Source organism: Pseudophryne corroboree, chromosome 9 (assembly GCF_028390025.1).
Source record: "Pseudophryne corroboree isolate aPseCor3 chromosome 9, aPseCor3.hap2, whole genome shotgun sequence".
Taxonomy (NCBI): Eukaryota; Metazoa; Chordata; class Amphibia; order Anura; family Myobatrachidae; genus Pseudophryne; species Pseudophryne corroboree.
Window position 1 is genome coordinate 112,475,297 of NC_086452.1, and position 23,945 is coordinate 112,499,241.

The 23,945-nt window shown below is 46.2% G+C and overlaps 1 protein-coding gene across 2 annotated transcripts in view; it reads right to left on the bottom strand.

Moving 5' to 3' along the window:
- Positions 1-23,945, bottom strand: part of LOC134957687 (ATP-dependent RNA helicase A protein-like) — a 699,701-nt gene that overhangs the window by 459,721 nt on the left and 216,035 nt on the right. The window contains exons 19-24 of one of the 2 annotated variants that reach the window (XM_063939767.1): positions 11,761-11,834; positions 11,394-11,546; positions 11,062-11,222; positions 10,598-10,709; positions 10,359-10,520; positions 10,126-10,253 (exon numbers count right to left, since the gene is read on the bottom strand). The exons of the other annotated variant lie outside the window; for it this stretch is intronic. Coding sequence (XP_063795837.1) covers positions 10,126-10,253; positions 10,359-10,520; positions 10,598-10,709; positions 11,062-11,222; positions 11,394-11,546; positions 11,761-11,834 — 790 coding nt within the window. The remainder of the gene's footprint in view (positions 1-10,125; positions 10,254-10,358; positions 10,521-10,597; positions 10,710-11,061; positions 11,223-11,393; positions 11,547-11,760; positions 11,835-23,945) is intronic. 2 annotated transcript variants of the gene reach the window in all.

Consider the following 23,945-nt stretch of genomic DNA (forward strand, 5'->3'; position numbering starts at 1 on the left):
CCTTCTCTGTTTACACAACAAGATGTAGAGTTTCCATAGTAATTGCGCGCAAAACCAGTTTCTGGGCTCGCAGCATAGTACGGACTACAGAGTGAGCAAAACCTTTAGGCTTTCAAAAGCTTAGTCTCAAAAGCCAGGCCAAATGAAGAAGGTCCTCATGTAGATGAAGACCATGTTGCAGCAGGTCTGGTTGAAGTGGAAGACGTCTCTCCTAGGACCTACCGTCATTTTGAGGATGTCGACATACTACAACCTGCACGCCCAATCTGGCCGGTTCTGAACATCCCATCCAATTCTGAAGAATTTCATCAAATGAGGCCAAAATTTTGTTGGCCTCAATGCTGTGGATCACTGATCGGAGTGATTCCATTTGAAAATGATCCACCCACAACCTGGTGCTCAAGGTGCGAAGATTCAAGATCAGCTGGAATGTGCTTCTGAACCAGGAACAAGCTGTAGTAAAACCCCAATTTCTGCTCCAGTAGCGGAACTCGAACAATGATGCTTGCTGAGATGATAGAAAAAATAAGAATTTACTCACCGGTAATTCTATTTCTCGTAGTCCGTAGTGGATGCTGCGGACTCCGTAAGGACCATAGGGAATAGACGGGCTCCGCAGGAGACTGGGCACTCTAAAGAAAGATTCAGTACTACCTGGTATGCACTGGCTCCTCCCTCTATGCCCCTCCTCCAGACCTCAGTTAAGGAAACTGTGCCCGGAAGAGCTGACATTACAAGGAAAGGATTTTGGAATCCAGGGTAAGACTCATACCAGCCACACCAATCACACTGTACAACTTGTGATAAGCTTACCCAGTTAACAGTATGAACAACAACTGAGCATCACTCAACCGATGCTACATAACCATAACCCTTTGTTAAGCAATAACTATACACACGTATTGCAGAAAGTCCGCACTTGGGACGGGCGCCCAGCATCCACTACGGACTACGAGAAATAGAATTACCGGTGAGTAAATTCTTATTTTCTCTAACGTCCTAGTGGATGCTGGGGACTCCGTAAGGACCATGGGGATTATACCAAAGCTCCCAAACGGACGGGAGAGTGCGGATGACTCTGCAGCACCGAATGGGCAAACACAAGGTCCTCCTCAGCCAGGGTATCAAACCTATAGAGTTTTGCAAAAGTGTTTGAACCCGATCAAGTAGCAGCTCGGCAAAGCTGTAATGCCGAGACCCCTCGGGCAGCCGCCCAAGAAGAGCCCACTTTCCTTGTGGAATGGGCTTTCACAGATTTCGGCTGCGGCAATCCCGCCGCAGAATGAGCCTGCTGAATCGTGTTACAGATCCAGCGAGCAATAGTTTGCTTTGAAGCAGGAGCACCCAGCTTGTTGGATGCATACAGGATAAACAGCGAGTCAGTCTTCCTGACTCCAGCCGTTCTGGTTACATAAATCTTCAAAGCCCGGACTACGTCCAGCAACTTGTAGTCCTCCAAGTCACGAGTAGCCGCAGGCACCACAATAGGTTGGTTCAAATGAAAAGATGACACCACCTTTGGCAGAAACTGCGGACGAGTCCGCAATTCTGCCCTGTCCATATGGAAAACCAGATAGGGGCTTTTACATGACAAAGCCGCCAATTCTGACACACGCCTAGCTGAAGCTAAAGCCAACAGCATGACCACTTTCCACGTGAGATACTTTAGTTCCACGGTCTTAAGTGGCTCAAACCAGTGGGATTTCAGGAAATCCAACACCACGTTAAGATCCCAAGGTGCCACTGGTGGCACAAAAGGGGGCTGAATATGCAGCACTCCCTTAACAAACGTCTGAACCTCAGGCAGTGAAGCCATTTTTTTTTGAAAGAAGATGGATAGGGACGAAATCTGGACCTTTATGGACCCTAATTTTAGGCCCATTGTCACACCTGACTGTAGGAAGTGCAGGAATCGACCCAGCTGGAATTCCTCTGAAGGGGCCTTCCTGGCCTCACACCAAGCAACATATTTTCGCCATATACGGTGATAATGCTTTGCTGTCACGTCCTTCCTAGCCTTTATCAGCGTAGGAATAACTTCATCCGGAATGCCCTTTTCTGCTAGGATTCGGCGTTCAACCGCCATGCCGTCAAACGCAGCCGCGGTAAGTCTTGGAACAGACAGGGCCCCTGTTGCAACAGGTCCTGTCTGAGAGGCAGAGGCCATGGTTCCTCTGTGAGCATTTCTTGCAGTTCCGGGTACCAAGTCCTTCTTGGCCAGTCCGGAACAATGAGTATTGTTTTCACTCTTCTTTTCCTTACGATTCTCAGTACCTTGGGTATGAGAGGAAGAGGAGGAAACACATAGACCGACTGGAACACCCACGGTGTTACCAGTGCGTCCACAGCTATCGCCTGAGGGTCCCTTGACCTGGCGCAATACCTTTTTAGCTTTTTGTTGAGGCGGGACGCCATCATGTCCACCTGTGGCAGTTCCCACCGACTTGCAATCTGCGTGAAGACTTCTTGATGAAGTCCCCACTCTCCCAGGTGGAGGTCGTGCCTGCTGAGGAAGTCTGCTTCCCAGTTGTCCACTCCCGGAATGAACACTGCTGCGCTATATAACCCAGGGATTACACTGTACCTTAGTGTTTACCCAGTAGCTGCTGTTTTTATATATATATATCTCTGCGCCTAAATTTATGTGCCCCCCCTCTCTTTTTTACCCTCTATTGCACCTGTATACTGCAGGGGAGAGCTTGGGGAGCATCCTTCCAGCGGAGCTGTTTAGAGAAAATGGCGCTGGTGTGCTGAGGAAGAAGGCCCGCCCCCTCAGCGGCGGGCTTCTGTCCCGCTTCTCATGTGTAAAAATGGCGGGGGCTTGCACATATATACAGTGCCTGACTGTATATATGTATACTTTTGCCATCAGGTATCTTAATTGCTGCCCAGGGTGCCCCCCCCTGCGCCCTGCACCCTACAGTGACCGGAGTGTGTGGGTGTGCTGCAGGAGCAATGGCGCACAGCTGCAGTGCTGTGCACTACCTTAAGTGTAGACAGGAGTCTTCTGCCGCCGATTTCGATGTCTTCTTGCTTCTGCTGCTTCTGTACTTCTGGCTCTGCGAGGGGGGCGGCGGCGCGGCTCCGGGAACGGACGATCAAGGTTAGGTACCTGTGTTCGATCCCTCTGGAGCTAATGGTGTCCAGTAGCCTAAAACTTAGCTGAAGTGAGTAGGTTTGCTTCTCTCCCCTCAGTCCCACATAGCAGAGAGTCTGTTGCCATCAGAAGCTCTCTGAAAATAAAAAACCTGACAAAATACTTTCTTTTCTAGCAAGCTCAGGAGAGCCCACTAGGAGCACCCAGCTCTGGCCAGGCACAGATTCTAACTGAGGTCTGGAGGAGGGGCATAGAGGGAGGAGCCAGTGCACACCAGATAGTACTGAATCTTTCTTTAGAGTGCCCAGTCTCCTGCGGAGCCCGTCTATTCCCCATGGTCCTTACGGAGTCCCCAGCATCCACTAGGACGTTAGAGAAAAAGATTTATAGCCTGGTCCAATACCACCCTCTTCTGTGCATCCCGGGGAAGAGCTGTGGTGAAAAACGCTGTGGTGGCACACCCCTGAGGTCGATGATGTAACCTCTGGAAATGATGTCCAGCATCCAGGTGTCTAAAGACGACTCCAACCAACGGTCTCTGGACTAGTGCAACCGCCCCCTGACTTGTGACTAGATTAAGTGGAGAAAGAGCCCATCAGGCACTAGGCTGCTTCGGAGACTTAGCCCCCGAGCGCCGGTTGGCACCAAACAATCTGGCCTTATAAGTCAAATCCCTGCCAGGGAAGAAGCGGTCTCTGGCTGACTAATCTCTTGTGGACGTTACACCCCAACCAAACGGAGATGCAAAAAGTTTAGAAACACGGACCCTCTGTTCAGGTGAAGCCACCAGAAGAAAAGTGCTTTTCTTACCGGTAGCCTGAACAATAATAGTATCCAGCCCTGGCCCAAAAAGAACACCCCCACCAAATATATGTTATGGTAAGAACTTACCGTTGATAATGGTAAAACCTGTCCACAGTTTTCCACAGGATAACAATGGGATATGATGGAGCGACATGATCACAAACTTTCAGTCCTCCCAGGATGCAACGGGCCCGTCCATATATCTCCGCCCACTGGCTCAGGTAAATCAGTTGGATTCCAAAGCATTTAGGCAGGAGCATTACGTAGAACCCTATTCAGGCGAGAAGAACACACATGCACACCCTTCCATGCAAGTGGGGAGAGTTTAGGGAGTATAAAGATCCTCAAATCAGGTGCGTCAGGGTGGGATCCGTGTGGAAACCTGTGGACATAGGAGAAACACCGTTATCAACGGTAAGTTCTTACCATAACGTATATTTCTCCGGCAGGGTGCACAGGTTATCCACAGGATAGCAATGGGATTTCCCAAAGCAATTTTTAGTGGTTGGGACGCTCCTGATTAGACAGGAGAACCTTACGCCCGAATTCAGCGTCATGAGAGGCAAAAGTATCCAAGGAATAATGTCTAATGAATGTGTTAATGGAAGACCATGTGGCTGCCTTATATATCTGTTCTGCTGAAGCACCATGTTGTGCATTACGAGTAGAGTGAGCAGAGACATTAGCCGGAACAGGGAGATCAGCTCGAGAATATGCTTCTGAAATAGTCATTCGAAGCCATCTTGCTAGCGTCTGTTTAGTAGCAGGCCATCCCCTCTTGTGAAATCCGTAGAGAATGAAGAGAGAATCTGTCTTTCTGATGGCACTGGTACGATCCACCTAGATTCTTAGTGCCCGGACTACGTCCAGCAACGCTTCTCCCGTAGAAGGTCCCGATACCTGAAAAGCCGGGACTACAATTTCTTCATTAAGGTGAAATTTAGATACCACCTTAGAAAGATAACCAGACTCATTTAGGAGAACTGCTTTATCTGGATAAAAAAAATCAGAAAAGGAGATTTACATGACAGCGCTCCTAAATCTGACACTCTTCTAGCTGATGCCATAGTCAGTAGAAAGAGAACTTTAGCTGTCAACCATTTAAGATACACTTTATCAAGTGGTTCAAATAGAGTACCTTGAAGGGCTTTGAGAACCAGACTTAAATCCCAAGGCACTGCAGGAGGAACAAAAGGAGGTTGAATGCGCAGCATTCCCTGGAAAAAAGTACGCACATCCTGTAAATTTGCAATTTTCTTTTGAAACCATACCGTCAATGCTGATACTTGCACTCTCAAGGAAGCCACCTTCGGACCCTTATCCATTCCTGCCTGAAGGAAATCTAAGATCCTGGATACTCTAAAAGATTTTGGGTCCATACTTTTTTCACTGCACCAATGAAATAGGCTTGCCATATACGGTGATAAATGCGAGCTGAGGAGGGTTTCCTTGCTTTGAGTAAAGTTTGAATTACCTGTTGTGAGAATCCTCTTGACTTCAGGATACAGGTTTCAGCAGCCACGCCATCAAAGACAGTCAATCCAGGTGCCTCTGATAACAAGGACCCTGCATCAGTAGATCTGGACGTTTAGGGAGTAGAATTGGCGTATCCATCGACATCCTCTGCAGATCTATGTACCAATGCCTTCTGGGCCAAGCCGGAGTTATTAGAATCACGGCACCCTTTGCTTGCTTTATTTTTCTCACCACCCTGGGTAACAGGGTGAACGGAGGAAACAGATAAGCCAGCTGAAAGTCGCATTTCACTGACAAAGCATCCACAAAGATCGCTCTGGGATCCTTTGTTCTTGACCCGTATACGGGTACTTTGTTGTTCAGATGGGATGCCATGAGTTCTATTTCTGGCAAACCCCACTTGTCTACTAGAGTCTGGAAGACCTCCGGGTGCACAGCCCATTCGCTTGCCTGAATGGTGTGTCGACTGAGAAAGTCCGCTTCTCAGTTTAGGACTACGGGAACGAACACTGCGGACAATGCTCCTTCATTGCTTTTTAGCTGCTAGTTCCTCCCTGATGGTTGAGGTACGCTACAGCCGTTGCATTGTCCGATCGGATCTGGACTGGTTTTCATTGCAGTGTGTCCTTTGCCTGAATCAGTGCCCTGTATATGGCCCGAAGTTCCAACAGGTTTATTGGTAGGCAACTTTCTTCTGTGGTCCACTGTCCCTGGAACCATAATTTCCCGGACACTGCTCCCCAGCCCTGAAGACTGGCATCTGTTGTCAGGATCTCCCAATTTGATATCCAAAAGGGTCTCCCTAGATGGGATGTCTGCAGCCACCAGGCTAACGACCTTTTTCCCTTTACTGGAAGTACCATTGTCTGTTTCTTTATTGTCTGATGTACTCCATTCCATCTGGCCAGAATCAGACGCTGCAGAGGTCTTGAGTGGAATTGAGCATACTCCACCATGTCGAATGTTGACACCATCAAACCCATCACTCGCATTGCTGCGTGAATTGATATTGTTTGACTGTGTAACAACTTCTGAGTCATTAATTGCACCTTGGATAATTTGTTCCAAGGTAAGAATATTTTCTGCAGACCTGAATCCAATACAGCCCCCAAGTGAATCATCTGTTGTGACGGAATCAGAGATGACTTTGCCAAATTTATGAGCCATCCGTACTTCTGTAGACAAGATACTGTCTGTTGGAGATGGCTCAAGAGCAGTTCCTGGGATTTTCCCAGGATTAACAGATCGTCGAGGTATGGAAAAATTCTTATCCCCTGCTTGCGGAGATAAACTGCCATCACCACCATAATCTTGGTAAATAATCTGGGGGCTGTGGCTAACCCAAAGGGTAATGCCTGGAACTGAAAATGTTGCTGGAGGATGGCGAACCTGAGGTAACACTGATGAGACAATGCTATAGGAACATGCAGGTAAGCATATTGTATATCCAGAGATACCATGTAATCCCCTGGTTCCATGGCCAAAACTATGGAGCGTAACGTCTCCATGTGGAACCCAAATGTATTTGTTTAACATTTTGAGATTGAGAATGGGCCGGTACGACCCATTTAGCTTCTGAACCAAATACAGGTTGGAGTAAAAACCCTGTCCCCGTTGTGCAGGGGGCACTGGAATAATTACTCCTGACTGAAGCAATTTCTGAACTGCTTCTTGCAGAGCTCTGGCCTTCGCCTCTATCCGAGACGGACTGGTGCAGAAGAACCTTCGAGGAGGCTGCTTCTTTAAAGGGAAAACATAACCCAGAGATACCGCTTCTTGCACCCAAGCATCTGTTGTTGACTGCTGCCATATGTGTGCAAACTGAAGAAGTCGGCCCCCTACCCTAGGGTCCCCCAGGCGGAGGCCCGCACCATCAGGCCGATGGCTTATGTTCTGGTTTGGAAGCTTGCCCTCTGGTGGCCCATTGCTTCTTTGCCTTACCAAACTTATTGTATTGGGGCTGCTTAGATTCACTTTTTCCTTTTGTTTTTTCCTTGCGACCGAAATGGCCGAAAACCCGAACTCCTAGGCCTGGGGTTATAATTGGCAGGAAACCTGACTTTCTTGGATTCTGCTTCTGCCAATTCCTTACCAAACAGAATATTTCCAACAAAAGGCAACAATTCCAGAACCTTCTTAGATTCTGAATCAGCTTTCCACGTATGTAGCCAAATTTCTCTGCGAACAGCTACCGTTAAGGCTGACGATTTGGAAGAAATTGTACCCATATCTATTGCTGCTTCCTCTAGGAATACTGCCGCCTGCTTCATGTGAGCTATATGGGACTCCTGCTCCCTAGTAGGTGCCGAAAGCCCGTTTTCCAGTAAGTCAGCCCATTCAGCTACCGCCTTTGCCATCCAGGCTGAAGTCATAGCTGGCCTTATGACTGCCCCTGACAGAGAAAAAATAGTTTTCAAAAACCCATCCACTCTTCTGTCTGTGACATAATTTATTGATGTTGACGGTAAAGGAAATATAGATTCTCGCACCAATCGAATGACGTGCGTATCTACCTTAGGAGGTACTTCTCTTTTTAAACAGTCCCCAGTTGGAAAAGGGTAATAGGAATCCCATTTTTTTGGGAATTCTATATTTATTATTGGGTGTAGCCCAAGCTTCCTCCATGATTTCCGTCAGCTGATCTGACCCTGGAAACTCAACCCTAACTGTTTAGGGATGTTTAAATACAGGTGCCTTAGTTTTTAACACCGACTCTACTGAATCCTCTAAAGACAGAATAGCCTTCATTGCTCCAATTAATTCAACTATATCCTCTGAGCTGATATCCTCTACTTGTTCCTCATATGCTGAAGCAGAGTATATAGAGCAATCATCATCTTCTGTATCATCCTGTGTAGCCTGTGAATTTGATATATTTACACTCGGTTTATCAGCTTGCTTCCTTGGAGAAGCTGTTGGGACTATAACGTAAGAAGGGAGCTGCATGTATGGGTTAATAGTGTATGGTATTGAAGCTGTAGAGATTACCCGTTCAGCTATACCGGACAAGGTCTGTGCAAACATAGCCCAAGGTGGATCTACCTGCTGTTGAACAGGGACTTGCCTTGCAATACTTTGAAACGCAAAACAATCAACTACAAACACATTTCAAAGTATGTAGGAGTGCATAATACTGAATTCTGTTCTATACAGATCTCTTAACGTATTCTGACGCATTGCGAAGAAAACCGCAGTAATGTACACAGACTCATATGCAATATGCACTAAAACGTAACTATTCATACTGACATAAGTAGATAGAAATTTAGTGCTGTATAACCCGTACTCAGTAGAGTGGGATACAGCGAGACTCACCCCACTTCCAAGATCGATCAATACGTTAGCGAACGCTGAGTGGATCCAGACGCTACTAGTGTACACTGCCGCTCCGGTAACTTTTAGTTGACAGAGACGCACCGATCATACAGACGCCTGTACTGCGACCGGGTCTCCTCATGGCAGCGCTTAATGTATACAGACGCAGTGGCCCATGCTGCGACCGAGACCCCTCGTGGTAGCGTCTGAGACGGAAGTGAGGCAATCAGTTCATGGCGGGAGACCGACGGAAACTGGTCATGAAAAGGGGGGAGGGGCGCCCAGGAGAGTGTCTGAATCCCCACCGCTGATATCAAGCCTAGGGATCGCAGCCTCATACTAATACTGGTGCTTATGATCCCTAAGGCCTAGCGCTGGAGCACTGTGGTGGCGGCGCGCCAGCTACTGTTTGGTACTCTCCTCCCAATACAGTGCGGTTGTGTCCGTTATTCCGCTTCTAAGTGGAACAGATACCTTACCTTCTCACTGTGCTCCGGCCACAGCCTGGTCACATCTGCTGGACCTGCTAGTTACGTATATCAGACACAGACGCCTGTCGAGATAGCACTTGTACCATGGGTAAGCGTTGTTGTGACCCGGCTGAACCTTGTTGGAGCGACCCTTCCCCATATGCGTGTAAGACGCTGTTAGGAAAGATCACTCAGAAAACATAGTAAGACTATAAAACTAAATTAAGAAAGCTTAGGGCTGCCCAAAACAGCAGCCCTGTGACCATGGTCCGGCTCATGCCGCACCAAACAAAAAACTGATTTGCCTGAGCCAGTGGGCGGGAATATATGGACGGGCCCGTTGCATCCTGGGAGGACTGAAAGCTTGTGATCGTTTGGTGCCAATCCGCTGTCGCTCCATCATATCCCATTGTTATCCTGTGGATAACCTGTGGACCCTGCAGGAGAAATGGAAGATTCCAAGGAACTTTTTGTATTCTGAATCCACAATCCAAGCATGAAGCCAAGGACTGTAGCTGAAACCCTGGAAGCCACCTAAGCACAGTCTGGTGCGGCCTCACACACCCCACAAAGCTGTTCTGCCAATTCCAGTAGGGAAACCTTGGACCAATCACTGTGAAGAACTGCGACTAGTTTGTTAGCCCAAGACTCCATAGCATGAGTCACCCCTGCCGAAGCTAGTATAGGTCAGATAACAACCCCAGAACCTATGAAAATGGACTTGAGACAACCTTCCAATTTTTATCTTAGAATTTAAAGCTATAGATTAAGTGCCAGTTTCAGCAGTCTCAACATGCAACACCATGGTCCAGTGTCCCCCAGCCTTCTTGAATGAGAAAAAAGGACACACAAATCTCCTGTAAATACACATGTAATAGTAGCAGTAGGAGCATGCTGACACTACATAAAATGTTAATAATGCAAATAGCAAGCCTGTGTTGAGCATAATTCTTAAACACTTACCTTCAGGGAACCTAGCCTTTACCAAGATTTCTTTGAGATGCACTTTTGCTTCCCAAGCCATTCGCAGAATCACCCTGTTGAGACGCTTTTCCTCACAAAATCTAATTTCTGCATCTTCGCCTCCCTTTCTAAAGAATAGAAAAGAAGAAAAAAAACACAGGAAAGAGGAAAAAGTTGTTGAGAGCACAGACTCCATATTAGACATTTCTCAATAGTTATGCACATGATAATACCTTGCATCGTCCCAGGCCTGAAACACAGACAGCAGCGCCACGTGGTCAGAAAATCGATTGCCAGCATAGTTCCTATGTACATCTCCCAGTCCACGGCTTTCACTGATGAATGGCTCCGGGAAACAGGTGGCAGCAGATATCGTACAAACAGCATCGCCAACACTGGAATAGGACACAATTTAATTCTGCACTTCAGAAACAAAAGGATTTAACTGTACGCATATTCTCCATATACTCACTGCAATATACAGCCCATGATCATCATTTTTCCCAGTCGCGGCTCTATTGGTAATTTTGCTAAAATCCTTCCTAGAGGAGTCGGCTCATCATTGGCGTCCAATGCATTCAGCTCTAAAAATGAGATTGCTGCTTTAAAAACTACTTGTAGGACATCTCACATGCTGAAATAATCAGTTTTCAAAAAGATATAGAAATAGTTGTAATTGCCCTAATAACATGCAAATCATGAAAGGGCAAATAGGAAAAGCTCTGGTTCTAATAAAGAACACTAGTAGAGAGATGTACTATTAGGCTCCACCAATAGTGGACACTTTATTTCCACTTATTCTTTTATAAGCTAGATTCACATGAAAACAACTGTCTCCACTTCCCAGGGGTCATCCCCTAAACTGACAGACATGTAGTTACATTACCATTAATGTCCTGAATGATATACTTAGATACTTAATACAACATACTGTACCTCTTAGTGTGCGTTCTGCTTCTTTCACAGCATCCAGTGGAGGAGGCTCTATAGCCTTTGACAGGAACTGACCAATGTCTCCCAGTCGTAGAAGTTTAATGTTCAGAGAAACCTCGTGCAGAGGCGTACGTAATATTTCTGGGGTAAAGTGAGGCTCCAAGCTAGAAAATACATGACTCAGATTGTAAATGTTTGGGCACTGTTGAACAATAACATTCATTGCATTAAAGCCATGCACATGGAAGCACAAATATACAGTTCTTATACTCCACTGTTACAATATCATACAGGACAAATCATGTTCTAATGTCAGTTAAGAGCCACTTCCTCACCGCTCATAGCGTGCCCTGCTGCACAAGTGGAAACAGAAGCCGGGCCACACGCGTCCTGCTCTTCCCTTCCTCTGCTCCAGGTTGCTTTTGGAAGCCCAGACTGTGGCATAATTGGTCATGTTGTTGTGTGCTGTAAATTGTTTTACCTTTTGCCTGCAATTATAGAAATAAATGTTTAAAACTACCAATGTAACACTACGTGTAGTTAATAAACAAATATGTAATGAGTAACGTATAGATAATGCTCTGGTAAGGTGCTCTAATGTAAGGTGATAAATCAAAAACATGGTATATTATTCCATATACTAAATATGACCAAACATGGCTAATAGACAGGGTGATACGGGTAATAATATCAAAGACTTACATGCAGGAATCTATGACATAAACAATATTGTTTATAGTGATACTTGTCTCAGCAATATTTGTGGATAGAATAACCTATGGGGGAAGAGAGAAAGTAAAACAATTAGCTAGGATTACAAATAAGAGTCCTAGTTGTTCTATTAACAATGCTGAGGTATTTGCCAGCAGACGCTTTTATGCACCGCTTGTGCATGAATTAAATTGTTCTTATTTAGGTGAATCCAGTATAATCTTTAACACTTTACACAGCGCTCAGCCTGACAACACTAAACACATATTGGCAGGGTGTGAAAAAAAATCATTAAACATTTTTTTTTTTAAATTTAAATCTGATTTATTTTAAATTTAAATTGGATTTTTATAAAAAAATAATAAAGTAAATAAATAAACCAAGTAAAAACAATAATACCAAGTTCTTTAAAATCAGGAGTTATGGTAGACTTACTGTAGATAACTATTTCTCCAAAGTCCACAGAATCCACAAGATCTACCTTGGGTATTGGGTGGCGTCTGAGGAACAGGCACCAAACAGTCAAAGCTTTCCGACTCCCAGGAATATCGGGCAAGGCCCCTGTAACACCGCCTCCTGGCTCAGGGAATTCAATTGGTTCCAAAACTCAAGGTAGGAGCAGTTTAATCGAGAGGGAGCCCTATTCAGGTGAGAAGAACATACACACACTTCCATACCAGAGGAAAGGAAAAGTGCAAGATTCTCAAATCAGGTACATGAGGGTGGGATCCCTGTGGCTACTGTGGACTGCTAAGAAATAGAGTTATCTACGGTAAGTCTACCATAACTCCGGATTTCTCCTTCGGGGTCCACAGTAGTACACAGGATCTACCTTGGGACGTCCCAAAGCAGTAACTAAGGGAGATCCGCTCCTGATTAGACAGGATAATCCTTTGCCCAAATGCAGCGTCCCGAGAGGAAAAGGTGTCAAAGGCATAATGAATGTGTTGATGTGTGACCATGTAGCAGCCTTACAGAGTTGTTCAGCTGAGGCACCATGGTGGGCTGCCCATGAAGGACCTACCTTATGAGTAGAGTGGGCAGAGACATTATCCGGGATAGGGCGATCAGCTTCAGTGTATGCTTCATCACCTAGCCAGTGTTTGCTTATTGGCAGGCGACCCTCTCTTGTGAAATCCGCAGAGAACAAAGCGTCAGTCCTTCTGATGGCACTGGTATGATCCACGTAGATACTTAGTGCACAAACTACTTCCAATGATGCATCTACTTCAGAAAGGTCCGTACCTGAAAAACCAGAACTACTATTTCTTCATTAAAATGGAACTTAGAAACCACCTTAGGAAGATATCCAGATTTAGTTTGAAGAACTGCTCTATCTGGATGAAATACCATAAATGGAGGGTGACACTACAGTGCCCCTAAATAGGATACTCTTCTAGCTGAAGCAATTGCCAGAAGAAACAGCAATTTAGCTGTCAACCATTTGAGATCCACATGATTTAGTGGTTCAAATTTAGCAACTTGAAGTGCCCCGAGAACTATTTCTAGATACCAGGGAGCTGTAGGGGAAACAAAAGGAGGTTGAATGTGAAGCATTTCTTGGAAAAAAGTGCGAACATCCTGTAGGTTTGCAATATTCTCTTAGAACCATACAGCTGATGCTGATACTTGTACCTTTAAGGAAGCTATGCAGAGACCCCTGTCCATTCCTGCTTGAAGAAAAGCTAAAATTTTTGAAACTCTGAAGGACCTAGGATTAAAACTTTTGGCAGTGCGCCACTGAAAATAAGTATGCCATGTCCGGTAATAGATGCGAGCAGAGGATGGCTTCCTTGCTTTAAGCATCGTCTGAATTACTCCTTGTGAAACCCCTCTAGCTTTTAAGACGGATATTTCAAGAGCCACACCGTCAAAGCTAGTCGACCCAGGTGTTTGTAGAGACAGGGACCCTGAATCAGTAGATCTGGATGTTGAGGCAGTAGAAGCAGAGTATCCGTGGACAGCCTCTGCAGATCTGTGTACCAATTTCATCTGGGCCAAGTCGGAGCTATTAATATCACGGCGCCCCCTTCCTGTTTTCGAGTCACTCCGGGCACCAGAAAGATTGGTGAAAACAGGTATGCCAGACGAAAATTCAATCTCACTGCTAGAGGATCCATGAAGATTGCCTCGGGATCCTCTGTTCTTGACCCGTATGCAGGAACATTGTTGTTCCAACGAGAGGCCATGAGATCTACCTCCAGCAGTCTCCACTTGTTTACCAGAATCTGAAAGACTTCCATGAAGATTACCTCGGGATCCTCTGTTCTTGACCCATATGCAGGTACATTGTTGTTCTGAAGAGAGGCCACGAGATCCACCTCCAGCAGTCCCCACTTGTTTACCAGAATGTGAGAGACTTCTGGCTGTAAGGCCCATTCGCTTGCATGAATGTCATGCCTGCTGGGAAAGTCCGCTTCCCAATTTAGGACTGCTGGCATGAACACTGCTGACACGGCTGGATGATGAAGTTCTGCCCACCTTAATGTGTGGCTTACCTACTTCGCTGCCCTTTGGAGTGCCTCCCTGGTGATTAAGGTACGCTACTGCCATGGCACTGTCTCAGCGAATCTGAATCGGCTTGACGTGAAGTATTTCTTTTGCCTGGGTTAGTGCCATGTATATGGCCTGGAGTTCCAGAACACTGATTGGCAGACAACTTTCTTACTTGGTCCAGCGTCCCTGGAACGAGTACTGTTCTGTCACGGCTCCCCATCAATGAAGACTGGCATCTGGCGTCAGAACCTCCCACTCGAAGATCCAAAGGGGTTGACCCTTGTCCAGATGGGATATCTGTAACCACCAGGCTAGTAATTAACTCACTTCCTGAGGAAGAATAATTGTCTGAGTTTTTATTATGTGATGCTGTCTGTTCCACTTGGAGAGAGTCAGATTCTGAAGGGGTCTTGAATGGAATTGAGCATATTCTACCATGTCTAATGTCGAGACCATTGATTCCAGAACTCCTATTGCTGCATGGATGGATACTCTCCGACTGTGTAGCAATTCCTGAACCCTCGTCTATAATCTGGTTATTTTTTTCAGAGGTAGAAAAAATTTCTGGAGACTGGTATCCAATACAGCCCCCAGGTGCGTCATCCGTTGTGTAATGGGACTACGCCCAATTTATGAGCCAGCCGTGAGCCTGTAGGCAGGCTACTTTCACTTGAAGATGGCATTGCAGAGTTTCCCGACACTGGGCCTGGATTAACAAGTCATCTAGATAAGGAAAAATCTTTATTCCCTGACGACGAAGATAAGCTGTTCTTTACCACCATGATCTTGGTAAATACTCTGGGAGCTGTTGCCAGTCGAAACGGTAGCGCCTGAAACTGGCAACCTGAGATAGCGAGGATGCTATAGGTAAGCATCCTGACTATCTAGGGACACCATAAAATCGCCCGGCACCTTTGCCAGGAAAATGGACCTCAAGGTTTCCATATGGAATCGAGGCACCCAAATATACTTGTTCAGAGCCTTGAGATTGAGAATGGTTTGTTATGATCCATTTGGTTTCTGAACTAGAAACCGGTTGGAATAGAAACCTTGTCACCGCTATGCTGAAGGAACCTGCACTATTACCCCTGACTGCAGTAGTTTCTAAACTGCATCCTCTAGTGCCTCGGCCTTCGATTCCACAGGAGATGGGCCAGTACAAAATAATTTTTGAGGCCTGCTTTTCTTGAAGGAAAAAGCGTAATTGTGAGACACCGCTTCTTGCACCCAGATATCTGTGGTTGATAGTTGCCAAACCTGTGCAAAAATAACAAGTCAACCTCCGACCCTGGGATCCCCCTAGCGAAGGCCCGTTCCATCAGGTCGACTGCTTGTCTTCCGGCTTAGAAGCCGGGCGCCTGGTTAATCAGGTCTGCTTTGTCTTAGTCCTTCCAGATTTATCTGATGGAGACTGCTTGCGCTAAAACCTTTCCCTTTGGTTTACAGTGAGCCCGAAAGGGTCAGAAAGCAAAGAATCTTGGTTTAGCCTCAGACCAGAGTTTCCCAAACTGTGTGCCGTGGCTCCCTGGGGTCAAATTATTCATGGTCAATATAATAGGAAAATGGCTGCCATGCATAAAATATGTGGCCAAACAGAAGCAAATCTTGTCCCTCACCACACAACCGACCCTAAGGATGACATATAAACGTGATCTACTTAATGTAATATTTCTTTCTAAATTTCTCAATAAGAAATTTTTGGCCTAGGGGTGCCGTGAAAAAATTCTGATATTCTAGGGCGCCGTGATTCAAAAAAGTTTGGAAACCACTGCCTTAGACGAAGAAGGAAACTTCACTTTTTTGGAGTCTGCTTCAGACACAAGGATGTTATCTAATTCTGTGCCAAACAGAATATTTCCAACTAAAGGTCAAGATTCCAGCACCTTCTTAGATTCCGAATCAGCCTTCCATGCACATAGCCAGACGGCTCTGCAAGCTGCTACTGAGGCGGCTAATGCTTGAGAAGCAACTGTACCAATTATCCAGGGCTGCTTCTTCCATAAAAGCAGCTGCCTGCTTTATACTGTATATGCAATATGGGTTAACTGTTTTTTTTGTATCTGCTGAAAGATCATCATCCAAAGCTTCTGCCCAGCCTGCCACTGCTTTAACCACCCAAGCTGTGGCCATAGCTGGACTAGTAACTGCCCATGTTAAGGAAAATACAGTCTATAGAAAACCATCAATCTTTCTGTCAGTTACATCATTTATTGATGCTGAAGGCAGAGATAATGTAGATTTGCGCACAAGTTGAACTACATGTGCATCTACTTTGGGAGGAATCTCCCTTTTTAAACTGTCCACAGTAGGAAAAGGATAATAAGAACTTAATTTTTTGGGACTTTTATATTTCTTACTATGTGTAACCCATGCCTCTTGCATTATTTCCTTCAGCTGATCTGAGTTAGTAAATTCTGCCTTAACAGTTTTTGGACGTTTAAAACACAGGAGCCTTAAATTTAAACACAGGTTCTGCTGCCTCCTCAATTGACAGAATAGATTTAACTGCCTGACAGAATAGATTTAACTGCCTGAATTAAATCAGATATATCCACTGAGGAAAAGTGTTCCTCCTCTCTAGATGCAGATTCAGAATGGTAGGATCCAGCTTCATTATCTTTAGTGTCCTCTGATTCTGAGAAATGTGTAGACCGTGAAGATGATGCTCCATGTCTATCTGGCTTCATTTCCTTGGGCCTATCAGCTAGTTTTTGCTGAAAGGCAGCTGAGGACTGAGCTATTTCTTGCACTGGATGTGGCATGACCCAAGTGAAATGTTGCATGTAAGGGTTAAGTGGGTACTCCGTACCTGATACTGCAGTTGGCGCCATACGCCCTGCTAAATTAGACAACGTCTGTGCAAAAGCTGCCCAGGGAGGTTCCTGTGACTGAACAGGTAACTGGTTTGAAGCTGGTTTAAGCAGCAAGCTTTCATGGAAATTATAGCAATTTGCACATAACTCATCTTGTACCAGGTCCTGAGAGATTAACCCCACTGTGCAGGACAAACATGATGTTAATGTAGGTACCTCATTACCCTTGCCTTTCCTGGACATAGCAACAATATCACATAAACAGTATTTATACGAATATATGTAACAGTCTTCACTTTCTTGTCTTTAAAGTGAAGTACAATCAGATCCTACCCTGTTTTACAATGGCATTGAGGATCTGAATCAACAGAGAGAAACGGGTAACAGAAACAAGTTTTAAAGTCAGCAGTCACGCTAGCAATCAGTCACATAAAAATGCGTTAATATACTGTACATTTTGCAAAATGAACCCAATTTTTAAATTACACAATACATAAAAGTAGGTAGGAAACACTACTGCATTTACCTTATACCGGGACAGCGTATTCAGATGCACAGTGATAAATACAGCAGTAAATGTACACAAACACTCATTTGCATCAAGCACTTCAGCTAGGTACACACTATACAATTATTGGGTCGATTTGTCAATAATTGGAAGAACGACCAAAGTTACTATATAGTGTACGAATGATCGTGTCAGCATTTCGCCGATAATTCGGGAAAATCTTGCCCACACACACAAGAACAATCGATTTTCCGGTCTATCATCCCAAACCAAAAATATCTGCCACAATCTCCAGATATTGAGCAGTGTGTTTGCATTCTCAATAATCTGCCCATATTTCCTGTTTTCCTCGCACTACATCATCCAACTTGTGGGAGAACATAGGCAAATGAAGTGATGTGGCAGAAAATTGGTAACTTTAAAAAATAAATATTTTAGTGTGAAGCTCAGATATTGGTGCCTACAATTCCCGAAAAATAGTCTGATTGTTGGGCGGAACAAAACCAAAATCTGACAAAACTACTCAAATACCGCCATGGTAGGTAGGAGCTCAGTGCTGTATCGCCTGCCTCAGGAGAGTGGGATACAGGGAGACTTAAACCCCGCTTCGGTATTCGACCTTGCCGCTAACAAACAGCTGAGGGGACACAGATGCGCCAGTGAACATCGCTGCACACGTGACTCTGAGCGGTATTAGATGTTAAAGCATCTTAGACGGAAGCAGAAGTATTAGTTCATGGCGGGAGACTAAGCGGAAACTGGTCTTGAAAATAAGAATTTACTTACCGATAATTCTATTTCTCATAGTCCGTAGTGGATGCTGGGGACTCCGAAAGGACCATGGGGAATAGCGGCTCCGCAGGAGACTGGGCACAAAGTAAAAGCTTTAGGACTAGCTGGTGTGCACTGGCTCCTCCCCCTATGACCCTCCTCCAAGCCTCAGTTAGGATACTGTGCCCGGACGAGCGTACACAATAAGGAAGGATTTTGAATCCCGGGTAAGACTCATACCAGCCACACCAATCACACCGTACAACTTGTGATCTGAACCCAGTTAACAGCATGATAACAGAAGGAGCCTCTGAAAAGATGGCTCACAACAACAATAACCCGATTTTTGTAACAATAACTATGTACAAGTAATGCAGACAATCCGCACTTGGGATGGGCGCCCAGCATCCACTACGGACTATGAGAAATAGAATTATCGGTAAGTAAAATAAGATTTTACTTACCGATAAATCTATTTCTCGGAGTCCGTAGTGGATGCTGGGGTTCCTGAAAGGACCATGGGGAATAGCGGCTCCGCAGGAGACAGGGCACAAAAAGTAAAGCTTTTTCCGATCAGGTGGTGTGCACTGGCTCCTCCCCCTATGACCCTCCTCCAGACTCCAGTTAGGTACTGTGCCCGGACGAGCGTACACAATAAGGGAGGATTTTGAATCCCGGGTAAGACTCATACCAGCCACACCAATCACACCGTACAACTTGTGATCTAAACCCAGTTAACAGTATGATAACAGCGGAGCCTCTGAAAGATGGCTTCCTTCAACAATAACCCGAATTAGTTAACAATAACTATGTACAATTTATGCAGATAATCCGCACTTGGGATGGGCGCCCAGCATCCACTACGGACTCCGAGAAATAGATTTATCGGTAAGTAAAATCTTATTTTCTCTATCGTCCTAGTGGATGCTGGGGTTCCTGAAAGGACCATGGGGATTATACCAAAGCTCCCAAACGGGCGGGAGAGTGCGGATGACTCTGCAGCACCGAATGAGAGAACTCCAGGTCCTCCTTAGCCAGAGTATCAAATTTGTAAAATTTTACAAACGTGTTCTCCCCTGACCACACGTAGCTGCTCGGCAAAGTTGTAATGCCGAGACCCCTCGGGCAGCCGCCCAAGATGAGCCCACCTTCCTTGTGGAGTGGGCCTTTACAGATTTAGGCTGTGGCAGGCCTGCCACAGAATGTGCAAGCTGGATTGTGCTACAGATCCAACGAGCAATCGTCTGCTTAGACGCCGGAGCACCCATCTTGTTGGGTGCATACAATATAAACAACGAGTCAGATTTTCTGACTCCAGCTGTCCTTGCAATATATATTTTTAATGCTCTGACAACGTCCAGTAACTTGGAGTCCTCCAAGTCACTTGTAGCCGCAGGCACTACAATAGGCTGGTTCAGATGAAATGCTGACACCACCTTAGGGAGAAAATGCGGACGAGTCCGCAGTTCTGCCCTGTCCGAATGGAAAATCAGATATGGGCTTTTGTAAGATAAAGCTGCCAATTCTGACACTCTCCTGGCAGAAGCCAGGGCTATAAGCATGGTCACTTTCCATGTGAGATATTTCAAATCCACCTTTTTTAGTGGTTCAAACCAATGAGATTTTAGGAAATCCAAAACCACATTGAGATCCCACGGTGCCACTGGAGGCACCACAGGAGGCTGTATATGCAGCACTCCCTTAACAAAGGTCTGGACTTCAGGGACTGAAGCCAATTCTTTTTGAAAGAAAATCGACAGGGCCGAAATTTGAACCTTAAGAGATCCCAATTTGAGACCCATTGACAATCCTGATTGCAGGAAATGTAGGAATCGACCCAGTTGAAATTCCTCCGTCGGAGCACTCCGATCTTCGCACCACGCAACATATTTTCGCCAAATTCGGTGATAATGTTGCACGGTTACTTCCTTCCTTGCTTTAATCAAAGTAGGAATGACTTCTTCCGGCATGCCTTTTTCCTTTAGGATCCGGCGTTCAACCGCCATGCCGTCAAACGCAGCCGCGGTAAGTCTTGAAACAGACAGGGACCCTGCTGAAGCAAGTCCCTCCTTAGAGGTAGAGGCCACGGATCTTCCGTGATCATCTCTTGAAGTTCCGGGTACCAAGTCCTTCTTGGCCAATCCGGAACCACTAGTATCGTTCTTACGCCTCTTTGCCGTATAATTCTCAATACTTTTGGTATGAGAGGCAGAGGAGGAAACACATACACCGACTGGTACACCCAAGGCGTTACCAGCGCGTCCACAGCTATTGCCTGCGGATCTCTTGACCTGGCGCAATACCTGTCCAGTTTTTTGTTGAGGCGAGACGCCATCATGTCCACCATTGGTCTTTCCCAACGGGTTACCAGCATGTGGAAGACTTCTGGATGAAGTCCCCACTCTCCCGGGTGAAGATCGTGTCTGCTGAGGAAGTCTGCTTCCCAGTTGTCCACTCCCGGGATGAACACTGCTGACAGTGCTATCACATGATTCTCTGCCCAGCGAAGAATCCTTGCAGCTTCTGCCATTGCACTCCTGCTTCTTGTGCCGCCCTGTCTGTTCACATGGGCGACTGCCGTGATGTTGTCCGACTGGATCAACACCGGTTTTCCCTGAAGCAGAGGTTCTGCCTGGCTTAGAGCATTGTATATTGCTCTTAGTTCCAGAATGTTTATGTGAAGAGACGTTTCCAGGCTCGTCCATACTCCCTGGAAGTTTCTTCCTTGTGTGACTGCTCCCCAGCCTCTCAGGCTGGCGTCCGTGGTCACCAGGATCCAATCCTGTATGCCGAATCTGCGGCCCTCCAATAGATGAGCACTCTGCAACCACCACAGAAGAGACACCCTTGTCCTTGGAGACAGGGTTATCCGCAGGTGCATCTGAAGATGCGACCCTGACCATTTGTTCAACAGATCCCTTTGGAAAATTCTTGCGTGGAATCTGACGAATGGAATTGCTTCGTAAGAAGCCACCATTTTTCCCAGGACTCTTGTGCATTGATGTACAGACACCTTTCCTGGTTTTAGGAGGTTCCTGACAAGCTCGGATAACTCCTTGGCTTTTTCCTCCGGGAGAAAAACCTTTTTCTGAACCGTGTCCAGAATCATCCCTAGGAACAGCAGACGAGTTGTCGGCATTAACTGGGATTTTGGAATATTCAGAATCCACCCGTGCTGTTTTAGCACTTCCTGAGACAGTGCTAATCCCATCTCTAGCTGTTCTCTGGACCTCGCCCTTATTAGGAGATCGTCCAAGTATGGGATAATTAATACGCCTTTTCTTCGAAGAAGAATCATCATCTCGGCCATTACCTTTGTAAAGATCCGAGGTGCCGTGGACAATCCGAACGGCAGCGTCTGAAACTGATAGTGACAGTTTTGTACAACGAACCTGAGGTACCCCTGGTGTGAGGGGTAAATTGGAACGTGGAGATACGCATCCTTGATGTCCAAGGATACCATAAAGTCCCCCTCTTCCAGGTTCGCTATCACTGCTCTGAGTGACTCCATTTTGAACTTGAACTTCTTTATGTACAGGTTCAAGGACTTCAGATTTAGAATAGGCCTTACCGAGCCATCCGGCTTCGGTACCACAAAAAGAGTGGAATAATACCCCTTCCCTTGTTGCAGAAGAGGTACCTTGACTATCACCTGCTGAGAGTACAGCTTGTGAATGGCTTCCAACACCGTCTCCCTTTCGGAGGGGGACGTTGGTAAAGCAGACTTCAGGAAACGGCGAGGTGGATCTGTCTCTAATTCCAACCTGTATCCCTGAGATATTATCTGCAGGATCCAGGGATCTACTTGCGAGTGAGCCCACTGCGCGCTGTAATTTTTGAGACGACCCCCCACGGTCCCCGAGTCCGCTTGAGAAGCCCCAGCGTCATGCTGAGGCTTTTGTAGAAGCCGGGGAGGGCTTCTGATCCTGGGAAGGAGCTGCGTGTTGCTGTCTCTTCCCTCGACCTTTGCCTCGTGGCAGATATGAATAGCCCTTTGCTCTCTTATTTTTAAAGGAACGAAAGGGCTGCGGTTGAAAAGTCGGTGCCTTTTTCTGTTGGGGAGTGACTTGAGGTAGAAAGGTGGATTTCCCGGCTGTAGCCGTGGCCACCAAATCTGATAGACCGACTCCAAATAACTCCTCCCCTTTATACGGCAAAACTTCCATATGCCGTTTTGAATCCGCATCGCCTGTCCACTGTCGCGTCCATAAAGCTCTTCTGGCCGAAATGGACATAGCACTTACCCGTGATGCCAGTGTGCATATATCCCTCTGTGCATCACGCATATAAAGAAATGCATCCTTTATTTGTTCTAACGACAGTAAAATATTGTCCCTGTCCAGGGTATCAATATTTTCAATCAGGGATTCTGACCAAACTACCCCCGCACTGCCCATCCAGGCAGTCGCTACAGCTGGTCGTAGTATAACACCTGCATGTGTGTATATACTTTTTTGGATATTTTCCATCCTCCTATCTGATGGATCTTTAAGTGCGGCCGTCTCAGGAGAGGGTAACGCCACTTGTTTAGATAAGCGTGTTAGCGCCTTGTCCACCCTAGGAGGTGTTTCCCAGCGCTCCCTAACCTCTGGCGGGAAAGGGTATAATGCCAATAATTTCTTTGAAATTATCAGCTTTTTATCAGGGGCAACCCACGCTTCATTACACACGTCATTTAGTTCTTCTGATTCAGGAAAAACTATAGGTAGTTTTTTTATACCCCACATAATACCCTGTTTAGTGGTACCTGTAGTATCAGCTAAATGTAACGCCTCCTTCATTGCCAAAATCATATAACGTGTGGCCCTACTGGAAAATACGGTTGATTCGTCACCGTCACCACTGGAGTCATCGCCTGTGTCTGGGTCTGTGTCGACCGACTGAGGCAAAGGGCGTTTCACAGCCCCTGACGGTGTTTGAGTCGCCTGGACAGGCACTAATTGATTGTCCGGCCGTCTCATGTCGTCAAACGACTGCTTTAGCGTGTTGACACTATCCCGTAGTTCCATAAATAAAGGCATCCATTCTGGTGTCGACTCCCTAGGGGGTGACATCCTCATATTTGGCAATTGCTCCGCCTCCACACCAATATCGTCCTCATACATGTCGACACACACGTACCGACACACAGCAGACACACAGGGAATGCTCCTAACGAAGACAGGACCCACTAGCCCTTTGGGGAGACAGAGGGAGAGTTTGCCAGCACACACCAAAAGCGCTATATATATATCAGGGATAGCCTTATAATAAGTGCTCCCTTATAGCTGCTTTGTTATATCAAAATATCGCCATAAATGTGCCCCCCCCTCTCTGTTTTACCCTGTTTCTGTAGTGCAGTGCAGGGGAGAGACTTGGGAGCCGTCCTGACCAGCGGAGCTGTGAGAGGAAATGGCGCCGTGTGCTGAGGAGATAGGCCCCGCCCCTTTTCCGGCGGGCTCGTCTCCCGCTATTTAGAAAAATTAGGCAGGGGTTAAATATCTCCATATAGCCTCTAGGGCTATATGTGAGGTATTTTTAGCCTTTATAGGTACTCATTTGCCTCCCAGGGCGCCCCCCTCCCAGCGCCCTGCACCCTCAGTGACTGC